The sequence below is a fragment of the Protopterus annectens genome, chromosome 4.part1 (assembly GCF_019279795.1).
Source record: "Protopterus annectens isolate FY-2018-M chromosome 4.part1, PAN1.0, whole genome shotgun sequence".
NCBI classification, from domain to species: domain Eukaryota; kingdom Metazoa; phylum Chordata; order Ceratodontiformes; family Protopteridae; genus Protopterus; species Protopterus annectens.
The window spans coordinates 378,345,822-378,358,960 of NC_056734.1; the positions used below are offsets into that span (position 1 = coordinate 378,345,822).

At 39.3% G+C, this 13,139-nt stretch overlaps 1 protein-coding gene across 1 annotated transcript in view; it reads right to left on the minus strand.

The window, feature by feature from the left end:
• The window catches only part of LOC122801212 (5-hydroxytryptamine receptor 3E-like), a 177,957-nt gene that overhangs the window by 83,528 nt on the left and 81,290 nt on the right, over positions 1-13,139 (minus strand). The window contains exon 6 of the mRNA XM_044070765.1: positions 3,993-4,153. Within this exon, the coding sequence (XP_043926700.1) occupies positions 3,993-4,153 (161 nt within the window). The remainder of the gene's footprint in view (positions 1-3,992; positions 4,154-13,139) is intronic.

Sequence of the window (13,139 nt, forward strand, 5' to 3'; positions counted from 1 at the left end):
ATAGTGAGTTATTTCTAAGTTTAATGCTGTTGGGTGCCAAAAAAACAATTACTAGGAAATGAAAATCATGGCTAAACTAATGTCTTTGAACTGCCAGCCAACGGACTGGATCAGGTCAAGCAGAAATTTCCTGCCAGTCTGTGAAATGAGAAACTTATTTTTTAATTACATTTTTTTTATGGGTGTTCTTCTTTAACAAGAATGCCCTTTGCATCTGGTCGCACAACACCTGTTGTCTGTGCGACCTGCTGTTTACATCTTTGTCTTCCACGTACGTGGAATCTGAATGCCAGAAGACGTTTGAAATGCTGACGTGATAGGTAGGTGTGTGTGTGTGTGTGTGTGTGTGTGTGTGTGTGTGTGTGTGTGTGTGTGTGTGTGTGAGTGTGTGTGTGTGTGTGCATGCGTGGGTGAGTGTGTTTGTTTAAGTGGTAGGTAGATAGGTGTTTGTGTATGTAAGATAGGTAGGTGTGTGTGTGTGTGTGTGTGTGTGTGTGTGTGTGTGTGTGTGTGTGTGTGTGTGTGTGTGTGTGTATGTAAGAGGGAGATAGGTAGGTGCATACCTCTTCAGTGTCTCTGATTTTAACTGAAATTTTAGCTCTGTCTCTCTTAATCCTACCTAAAAGTGGTGACTTTTGGAGAACAGATGATGAATTACACTTAAATAATGACAATAATTAGAGCTACAGTCTATCTTTTACTTTAGAAAAATGCATATTCACTCATGTTCTGTTATTTTGTCAATGTCTCAAGTTAATAATACTAATATATGAAAAGTGTCTATGATTTTCTGTGGATTTGTCCCTTTTTGGTTAAGAGCTATGGATAGGTGTATTTATGTGTAAGGGGTAGGTAGGTAGCAGACCTCTCAGCTGTCCACATTTTTGCAGAATGTCCAGATTTTTTGCCCCATATTTTTGTTCTGTTCCTCATAAAAACGACTGATGTTTCAGACTTCATCTCCTGGCAATGATTTATCAGCATTTCTCACTTAGTATATTCAATTCCTATGGTCACACTGTGTATCTATATGTTTCTCAGTTGGTGAGAATACTACATTGGCATACAATGCTAAACAACGATTGTTTTAATGGGGTTCTTATAAATAATGCTTTTTATTTCTGCCTTAGCGGTCCCCAAAATAATTCTCCTATTTTCACCTATTCCCACGTATAAAAAGGTTGAAAATGACTGGTCTAAACCAGCTGTAACTGAAATACTGAATATTGTAAATGTGGGAAAAGAAGTGGAGGTGAGATCTTTAAGAAAGGGAAGGAACACATTACGTAGACATAAATGGAATTTGGGGAACTATACATGCAGAATAATGCTGTGGAGGAGGAGTGAAATTTAAGGGAAGGCAGGAAGTGAGAACTGGAGTGAATTAAAATTGTTAAAAAGAAAACATATGTGTACAGTATACTGAATGAAAATAACAAAGGAATCTTTTCTTTTCTTTTACTGCATATGTTCCTATGTCAGTTTTTAAACATTTCACGTTCAAGAAAGATGTTTAAAAAATGATAGTATTCCTCAATAAATTGTATGACAAAGCACAGACAAACACGATGAGAGTGTAAGAGCACTAAAGAAACTTTGTTAAAATAATAAATTAGTGTAACGTTATGTAAAATGTCATAATTTTTGATAAAGTTAAATTAATAATTGGCCAATTAAAATCCAAATACCAACAACAGGAATCAGTGCGAGCAGGGCTGTTAAATGCAAGGTCAACAAAATAAGGGTCCAGAGTGCTTAAGGTCACTCAGTCTTGGAGACTCTCTCAACCAACCAGGTAGCCAGTCCTGGAGGTCAGAATCCTGAGAAACAATAGCTTAAATCTTGGAGGAGTCAGGGCATGCCAGAGGAACTGCTAATAACCCCTGTGAGACTGAGTGCAGGGACTGAGACAGATGGTAGAAGGACAAGAGATCCCACAACTAGAGGAGTCCCAAACCATGTTGACTAAGATACATCAAAAGAAGAAGTTGAACTAGCTGCAGGCAGCCAAGCCCTGGTTATGAAAGCCCCAGTTAGAGGACATTACAATAATCCAAACAGGGTGGGAGAAGAGCCTGTACCACAGCAGGAAGATCTGAAGATGGAATAATGAGTTTGATAAGGACAATATTATGAATATGGAAACAAAAAGATTTAATAGCAACTGAAATCTGACTTTTCAGCTTGTCAACTTGTCACCAAGGATCATCCCTAGATCATGCAGTTTCTGCATCATGAACTGCAGTTTGTCCCCTGTAAGTACTATTCAAAAATAAAACTGGCACTGAAGAGTTCCTAAGAGTGGCATGATTGGCCTTTTTTATTTTCTTGGAGGTGCTGAGTTTGCGTCAATTATTGACCATCAAAGCATGAATGTATTTCAGTTTAGTGACATGGTGGTTTTGCCAGACAGAGAATCCTGATTTAATGTGAAGTACACATGTATTGTATATATATTGACATGGATCTATAAATTCATGTTTTATTTAGATTTTATTTAGAGAATTTGCTATGGTCTCTGGAGAAGAAATTGCTAAAAAATTTTAAGCCTATATTATGGGAAGGAATTATACCCAGGATTCACTGGGATTTATTAATATTGTGTAAGCATTGCGAAGGATCTAATATTCCAGATTCCTGAAAATACATTTAGGTTCATTAAGTAAAGTAATATTTTGACATTGCAAAATTGCCATTATCAGTTCAAAGAAGTGATACATAGAAAGTTGTTAAAATTACATGTGACTATATATATTATTTAAGAGATGTGGCTTGTTAAGGCATGCAATGACATTTTATAGTAGGTAGACCAATTGGGAAGGAAGCACTCATCTCTGCTTCTTTGGAGATTGTTAATCTGTAAACAGCATAGCTGGCATAATTTTTATTCTCTATCAGTTCAAAGTTCCTTTTTAATGTATAGTGGGATAATGCTCTGACTGTAATTCCAGATGATCATATTTCTGTTATCAGCCTGGGTATGGGAAAAACTATGTAGGGAATTTTGGGAGTGAGTGGCCAATGGTAACTTGCCCATCCTGGGAGGGTAGAACTGTTTTGATTGGTCAATTGCCACGATATAAGCAGAGGTTTGCACAGCACCATAACACCTGAGCTGGTGATTGTAGTTCTTATTAGCAAGTACATACTGACCAGTCCACTTTGGATAGGGGCAATCGACACCAGCCTGCATTGTCCATCCCAGTAACAGTAGGAAAAGCTTACAGTTGGATACTGTGACATAGACAGGTGAAGGTCTATGTTTGCTTAAGCTAGGAGAAAGCAAAAGCTTGAATGAAGCTGGTTAGCCTTAAGGAGTTTTGTTTCCTCTCGCTCTCTTAGGAGAACTATTTGTTTCTAATTAGGCATGAATGAATTTACTTCATAGAAATGTGGTTGATCTTTCGGCTTTTCCCGGTTAGGGGTCACCACAGCAGAACTCCGGTCCGCTAATGATTGGCAGTAGATTTTTAAGGTGCCGAGGTGCCAGCTCAACGCCCAACCTTCAATGAAGGCATGTCCATTCTATGCATGTCTTTCAAACACCACTCGACCGCTGTCCTTTTACTTAATCTTACAATGCAAAAAGTACTTGGAGGCAGCTTGCAGCTTTAGTGAGTTTTATCTGACTTCATCGATTCTTAAGTTTGTTATTAAAATCTGTCATGGAGCATCATTTCCCATCATAATCTTGAATGCAAGAAGGAGTATTTGACTTGCAAGGGTGTGAGATGTTAAAATAAATTCAAAAGATGAGTTTGTATTAAACTGGTTTGCAACAGTGGTTCATCAGCTTTTCTTACAAGCAAATGTGCAATCTGTGCTTTTAGAAACAACATATTTTATTAGTAGCTTTTGACACTAGAGGGTACGTGTTTTTAACAAGCTGATGTTTTTATACAGCAGAGTTCTCAGAGCTTCTGATGGATGCTTGAAGCATATAACATTTTTCTCCCATCAGTGTGTATAATTAGAAAGAATGTATGACTCACCCAGAAAGTGATGATATCCCATTCATCAATGTCAAACTTCAGAATATCTGGCTGACCCTCTATTCTCACTAGTTCCCACTCTCCACTGGTTTCTAAATACTTCTTTGAGTTTTCAGATATTTGTTCTATCGGTAGTGCAAGACCAACTCGGACATCCTTTACTGTAAAAAAATTAATTAAAAAAAGACATGATTTGATAATAAAATGTTGACTTGGATTGGTAACTGACTGCAGCATTAAAATTGGAAGAAGGAAGAGGGACAACGTAAATTACTGATTGCATACAAAACTTTCTGTAATAACTAATTGAGTGCTATTACTTTGTCACATACATGGGCTATATGACTTTCACTGATCAGAAGAAAATCAGAAAAGACTTACAGTTCTGAATCAAAATAAAAAACAGTGTATACTGAATATAAAATAAAAAGAAATGTAATAACCTAAACTTTGACCATCATGTGTATCTACGGTGGTAAGAAAATCTTTGAACATCACACAACTTATAAACAAGGGAATGGTATCTATGTGCAAGGATGTCATTGTTCCTCTGTACTTGGCCCACATCAGATCAGTCATTGAGTAGAAAGCTCTCCTGTGGTAGGTATCTGGCCAGGCACTTGCAACAACTGGAGCATCCATAGAGGTTCCTCCCAAAAAGAATACAGGACGTAAACAACATGTCCTATACAGACTCCCTCAAAGCATTATCTCTGTACTTGGTCTCTTACAGACTGCTGCAAGGCAATCTATGTCTAGTGTACAAAGCATCATCTGATTCTACTCTGCTGGACTTGTACATCCACAAAACAAATATCAGCAGAGAATGCCTATCCAGGCATTTAAACTTCATCTGAAACATATATAGGACATGTTGGAGGGACAGGTATGTATCTCAGAGACCACCCCTCATCTGGAGCAGGCTTTCCATCCACATGAAGCAGAGTTCTTTCCTAACCAAGTTCAAGAGTGACTTGGATCACTGGATGGGGGATTGAAACTTCACCCCTGCTCTTACACCTATGCCTCTTATGGATAGCCAGTAAAGGTTTGACCAGCAATTGTCCAAGCCTTTCTCCAAGCCTTCAAATAACCCTGTGGTATCAAATTGTGACAGATATATTTGGGAGAGCATGACTAGGCTTAAAAAGGTGCCTAGGGATTACTAGGGTAACAGCCCTAGGATTACTAGGGCTGTTAGCGTAGTAATTAGTTATGAACTTACACGGAAACAAAGGAATGAAGAAATAAAGCTTTGTGTTTGTACCTGAATTATAACAGTATACATAAGTATCAAGGTATCTCAGCAGCGCAGTTGTCACTGTTTACAATGATGCAAAGTATGCTTTACTAAGATGAATTAATGTACCATGCAAAAATCTTATTACAAAATTCACTGCTTATATATGTTATTCACAGCAAAACAATATGTGGATGTATTTTTGCAGTCCCAGTAACGTATATATATATATATATATATATATATATATATATATATATATATATATATATATATATATATATATATGTCAGTTAATAGACATTTTGGTTGTAACAAACATTGCACCCACATTATTTTTGCTTTGTCCTGGACCATTAAAATGCTTGTAAACTGAATTAAAGAGGGGAATCGCTACACTGTATCTTTAACTTGCTCAGCCACCGTGCAGAGGTTTATGTAGTTAATAAAATGCAAAACAAAATCTACAGAACCAGAATAAAAGTCCAGAAGGTATATTCCAAATGTAAGATAAATGCTAGTGTTCCATTAACTTTTATTGGTGAATTTCATAAGTTTGATCAATCATTCATCTTTTTGCTTTTAGCAAAGATATTTAAACATTTAAGAGTTGCTTACGTGTATGCGTGTGTGTGTGTGTAGTACACAGAGAATCACAACTAATACCCAAAGTTAGGGTACTTTGTTAAGTAACGTTTAGTACTGTTAAGCAGTGTAGCCTAACACTATGGCATTAACAGATGGCAGTGCTGACCACTGCAGGGCAGCAGTAAGAAACAAACTAGTTTTACAAGCTATAAACACTTTGCTGCTTCACAAACACATACACAGACACAAAGTGAAGCAGAGTGATGTGTGTTTACACCTTTTAAAGTCATTTATTCATCAAAGTAATGATTCGTTTCTGGACGCTACCTGTTTGCTGGTACTGTGTTTCGTAGGTTTCAAAGCTGTAGAACACATGTTGCTGCTATATATTTTCTTCTGTACATATAAGTACATCAGAGCAGATACATCTCCATGTCCTACAGACTTATGATTGGATCTCTGATCACAACCACCTTGATATAAGACTTATGATTGGATCTCTGATAATAACCACCTTGATATAAGACATCACTGGATCTCTGATGATAACCACCTTGATATAAGACTTATGATTGGATCTCTGATCATAACCATCTTGATATATGCTCTTGACACTGATTTTCAGGATTCACCTCTCAAAGTTTGCTTTGCTTCATTACTGAGACAAATTTCTTGACATCCATGTCTCACACACATATCAAGTTGGTTATGAACAGATACCCGATCATAATCCTTTCTACGTCATTTGTAATTTCCTAAAGAAGGACCCACAACATCCAAAAGTCTATTTAAAAGCTTGGATACATATTTGATTTGGAAAAAAAAAATTTGGACTTTGGTTAGGGTGAGGTAGGAAAGTTACTGAAACTGTGGTGATTTATACAGTATTACCTGGATATGGCCACCTTTGGCATCTTTGTCAGGATAGGAAGGAGAAGTGGACAGCAGCTTTGAAAGAAGCTGAGAAGAGCTGAGTTGTCTACAATGCATATATACTGCTTGCAACTTGGCTTTTCATCTGTTAGTTCCTATCCTTCCTGACATGGTAGGTGACATCATCTAGGGGGACAATAGCATCATAATGGGAACAGTCCCCCTACTTGGGGATACAGATCTCTTTTGCTTGTCCACCTACCACAGCATCAGCTCTAGCAGCACATCTCCAGTATCACCACTGGGGATCTTTGAAGTAGCTGCAACCCCCCCCAACAAAAGAGCTGAGCAAGAAGTACCTCAGTATTCTTATTTATCCTAGGCAACCCCAGCATGTGCCTGAGACAATAATCAGACTTAGGACATCTATGTCATAGCACTAGACAGGAATAAAGATGGCAGGAAGGGTGACCCAGAACAATAAGCACTGAATATATATTTTGGAGGTAGGAAGAATGACTCTAGGCAACTAGAAAGGAACATGAGTTTTGAATGTGCAAGAACAGTACAGCTGTTCAAGAGACAGGGTCTCGCAGATGACGTAATTCAGATTTGCCATAGAAGTGTTGATGTTTAGTAATCTAATGAAGAAATAGTCCCCCATCTACTACTTTGGTAGTTAGTAACGTTTACAGCAAAACTTTCTGAGTATTTATGTTATAGGCCTTTGAAATGTATTCTGAAGTGCCACTTATAGTTTCAATTTAAAAGGTGATTTTCACAGTTGCTGTATAAGTTTTCTGTTAGAAGTGTGCAGCAGCAATACAGTTGTTAATGAGGTGATGTTGCATATATGTCACTTTATAAATCTGGAGCAGAAGTGCTGGAGGTTATGAGAGAATGATGTCACATTAAATGTTTTTAAAATGGATTTTCAGAATACTCAGTTTATTGCTATGGCTTGAAGACTGAACTGGAATTGTGGAATTCCAGCTTTAAAGATGATTTGCAGTTACTTTTCAAAATTATGTTCTCTGCTTGAAATCACATTTTGAGACAGAAATATGCAACAATGATGCAATTGTTCATGAGATGATGGCTGGAATTTCACAGAGAGCTATTGCACTTTGTTTGTGTCTTTCGGCTTTTCACGGTTAGGGGTCGCCACAGCGGAACTCCGGTCCGCTAATGATTGGCAGTAGATTTTTACATACTAGCTTGCCGGGCCTAACGCACAACCTTCAATGAAGGAACGCCCATTCACGCATGTAGCTACACAGAAGACACTCTAACTGAGAGTCGAATAGGCAATGTCTAACTGTGAGGTGACAACGCTACCGCAGCAGCACCACCACCAGAGTCCACAGAGAGCTATTGCACTACAGTGCACAAAATGATGTGAAGAGAGAAAATGTGCATGGAGGTGGTGCTTCAGAGACACGAGTAGCATGGTCCTATAAGGGGAAAACCTAGAACAGCAGGGTATGCTGGGTATAGAAATGGCTGCATAGTGGTATGGAAATGAGAGTCTAGATGCAAATGAGGAACTATGAATGTGCAAATGACACCATCAAGGATGGTGTAGTGATTCAGAAATATATAATGTTAGCATGTAATGTGTGTCAGTCACCTATTCTGAGTACCAGGGATTGCTGGAGCACATGACACTGAATGCAAGCAAGAATATTGACAATAGCAGGGCAGCACATATTAGTGGCTGGTCAGAGTCCAAGGCATGGTATGCTGTGACCATATGAGCTAATGCAGACAGTACCCAATGCTTAGTGTACTACCATTTGGCTGACCAACAGATTTTGGACTGTTTTCTTGTCAATACGTATACCACATGAGAGCTTGTTGAAATGAGCTGCCCACATGTCAAATTAAGGAAGATGTGTTGGCTGTCCATCCCAATGGACACCAGTGTATATATAGCTTTAACCATGCCCATTACAGGCACTTTCAGTGATCTACAGAGAACATGCTAGGAATTTCACAGATGTCAGCCTTGCATAACCTGCAAGAGGTCTTTGACATTATGCTGCATGCATAGTACTATATATGTTTCCCATGGACTGCAGTGGATAGAACCACCACTATGTGGACATTCAACAACATTACCCATTTCCTTGAAGTTCTTGTAGGCATCGATTGCACACATATGGCCATCAAGTTCCCACACGTCAAGGACACATCAACAAGATCAACTTCCACTCTCTGAACTGCTAGATGGCTTGCAATCCACAGGTTAACATCTATAATGTGATCATGAGCCACCCAGACATTTCTCATGATTCTTATACCTGCCACATGTTCAAACTGTACCACAATTTTATGTGGGGTGCCTTTCCACAGGGTCATCTACTCAGTAGGTGCATATGTCGTTAGTTACAGAGCCCACTATATACAGTCATAGTGCAATCATATAGCAGGTCATATGTAATAATTTCAATGATGTATGTGGCAGGGAATGCTGAATATGCATTGGAACAATGAATCATGACTCCTTCCAAATTCCCAAGACCATGTCTGAGATAGCATACAGCACTGTGTACATAGAGACCCAGAATGTTGTGGAACCAGTGTTTGGTCAACTTAAGCGATTCTGTAGTGTACTATTTGGTGTGGCACTGAAGTATTCATCTGACATCTGAATCCAGATATTTGTAATGTGAACTATGTTACATAACATGGTTGTGCATAATCAGCTTCAGCAGCAGGGAGCCGTTTGGGCAGAGCACACCTTACATTTTGAATCAGCAGACAAGGAGCAAGGCAGACAGCTGGAGGAGAAACAGGCAGCAGCAGGACCACATCTGAAGCAGACCTCGGTACAATACATGACGGCACTGGAAAATAGCCAGTGTTTGGTCCACAGCTGTGCGCTATGACACAGACAACACAGAACACAATGATACATGTAACATGAAGCCAAGGCTGCACAATACAGTGCATGGACTGGCTACACTGTGCATTATCCATTTACTTGCCCATTCAGGTTAAATGTTGGGGAGGGCACACTCATCATTATTTAGACAGGTGGGGTGACTGCTTAGGGGGATGTGTATTGCTTAGTTATCATCATTTGTACAGGTTCAAAGACAGAGTGACAGGTGACAACAACACTATAATATGGGCCAGGGTCATGGGACATGGATGTAGTAGCCATGCAGTCTGCAGACAAGTTGTGTAGATTCAGTGATCACATACCTCAGAGGCATAGTGAAGCTGCCATATCACAGACATTGATGGCAGTGTACTGCTGACCAATAGGCATCTGCTAGTCAAGGCTTCTAATACCTTGCAGCCAAGGCAGCTGTTCCCTTTGTCCCACCCTAGCTACACCTCTGCTACAATCTCAGGGACTGATGCAGTCTCTGGCAGGAATGGTGTGGAACTATGGGAGAATTTGTGTGTAGCCTGATAGAATGTCCCATTTCAGAAGTCAATGGAAGTACGGTGTCCACAGCAGGTATGATGGCCACATGTAGGTGTGGTGTTCCATTTATCCACAGGGAACAGTAGCAGTGTAGAGTGATGAGAGCAATAGTGTGCAGCCTGATTAGCTGTCAAGGGGTGGATCCTGAAGCATGTCACTGGTAACCTATGTGAGTGTAGCCACAGCCAAGCATGAACACCTGTGTGGTCAAAACCAACAATGGTGTTGTCTCAGAAATATTGAGTATACCTTGCCACTAACCGGCCATCTCACATCTAGTCTCTTCCATGGCCATCAACAGCTGGATCTGCTGAAGCAGACTGGAAGGTGATTATTATCTGATGCATGGGCACACCAATATATGCAATTTTTGCCACAAGTAACCAAAGCAGCAGTGACTATTCCTTGCCCCTGCACTCAGTGTCACTGTAGAGGTGCTGGATGCCATTCTATAGGCCATGCAGGTGTTGCACATCATCCTTCAATCAGCACACCTGCCATTTCCGTGGTGGTGTTGGTAGTGGCTATATGTGCCTGGATGACTGACCTACACATGCACTGGTTAATGCCAGTGTGAGTGTCACACTCTGGTCAAGAAGAGACATGAAGTCATGGTGGTGACATGCACTGCTTCATCTCTCCACTGTGTGTGTTGTGTGCTCACTTCAGAGGCAGTGCAGGTCATATCTGAGATGGGGACTCCTGTGTAGCCTAAATGTGGCTCATAGTTAAAGGATGTGTACCAAGTATAGGTGAGTCTATGGATTTGATCTTTGCATGATCAGACTCCCTGTAAATTGCGTTGCTGACAATGTCACTGTGCCGTGAGACATTCATTGTGTGCATTGCTGTCATTGTAAGCCACAGATGACATGCTGAGCTCAGGAATGAGCTGTCCATTAGTAGTGGACCCCGCCCCCCCACCAGTAGATCCCATAAAAGCATAAAAACAACCAGCAGTGTAATAAATAGAAAACTTCACATCTCCAAGCAGGCATGCTGTTATATGACAGAATCTGTAAAAACCACAGGGGATGCCTACATAGCTTGCTGTGCATGTAATTACAGTTGTAAAATGGAGGTAGCTAGAGGACAGATATGCAGAAGTCACTTGTCGAATAAATCCTTCTCTCATATGCACTGCACTGTACTATATGACCATGTTACAGCTAATGTGTGTGTGTGTGTGTGTGTGTGTGTGTGTGTGTGTGTGTGTGTGTGTGTGTGTGTGTGCGCGTGCGTGGGGGCTCACAAAGCTCCTTTTCAGGAGTGTGCTAGTATACAGTAACAATCAGGATTATATAACTTAACAGGTAATATCATGTTTCATACACTATACAGTATTTACAGCATATTAAGCTCAGACACATCTATAGAACATAGTATATACAGCATGTATAACATACATCAACAGAATATTCAGCATTTTTGCAGTGTCTTTATATACTCTGATTGTAATATTAGCACACATACAGCAGCTAAAACATTTGCATATTTTACCGAATCAGATTTAGCAGACACCTGGAACTACAGTATTTCTGTAGTGAAAGTTTTAAGACTTTAGTACAGTTTGCTTGATTATTTGCATGAGGTGGTGAGTTAGAAATGAGGATGGTACAAAGGCAGTACTATCATATTGGTAGGTGTGATTTTGTTAGGATTGTAATTTATTCACATGACAGGATTTATAAGAAAGGGTCTTGGTAATGGGGTGTTTACAAGTGCGGGACTATTTGTTCGAGTGATACAGCTTCAAAGAGATTTTAAATTTCTGATAAGATGAGATATTTATGAATGATATATTTATGATATCAGCTGGGATCAAGTACCACCGTTTAGCAAATTTGCATTGTACAGAGTAACATTATCATTTTTAGATATTTCAGTGAGTACTAAATGTTGATTCAGTGAGTGCAGGCCCTTAGGAATATACGTACCAGTTTAATACTTGGTAGAAGCAGGGCATCAGTCTGGAATACTGAAGATGCCATGAGCTGACTTTATATGAGACAAGGCTAGTAGGAAAGAAAGTTTCAGCCAGTTAAGGGAGTGAAGTGCCACACAGTGACATGTTAGATTAATGTTGTTACTTGTAAACTTTGCAGTTTTATTATAAGATCGTAGCAGCTAGCTATCTGAGAGGACTATAGGTTGGTGAAACTTGATAAGGCATGTAGGAGACTAAGAGGTAGATTATGTCTGGGCTATAGTCTTGCATGCTATTGTGCTAGATAGTTTTTACTTTATAGAAAACTCTTAGATAATGGTTAGTTTTCTGGACTGCATGTTGCATGTGCTAATTTAATCTTAATCAGTGATCTATTATTACTCCCAGCACTTTTGTATTTTGTAGTAAGTCATTTCTAGTATTATTCACTGAAAATACAGTTACAATGCTTTAGTTTGAGTATTGTTTGGAGATGAAAATACGATTAGTTGAGTTTTATTTGAATGTATGAGTAGTTTACATTGTTCCAGATATTTCTCAATTGTCTCCAAAGCAATGTTGAGTCATCCACACACACACACACACACACACACACACACACACACACACACACACACACACACACACACACACACACACACACACTGATAAAGATAACACAAAAGAATATGATAGCAATCGATATAGAATACAGGTCATTTGTTAGCACTAAAGTTATTGACATCAACAGAATATGTTTGTTATGTTTCATCACTGAAGCAGTTACATTATAATCCTTATAATGAAAGTCATTGAGTTTATTTTGGAGTGCAGTTTGATGTACGCTTTGGCAGTCAGAATGTTCCAACAAGCTGGTCACAACCTGGAAATGTTTTTTTTCCCACTAATATGGTGCTTTGTTTGGGACTTTCAGTAGAAATGGATGTGAAGCAAAAGTGAGATAAGTATATTCATAGGTTAGTACTAGGCTAACTGCCCTTGTGGGCCATTTTCAGCCTAGCCAATTACCCCATGTGAGATTCAAACCCTGCACCTTATGTTTGTAAGGTAAACACCTTA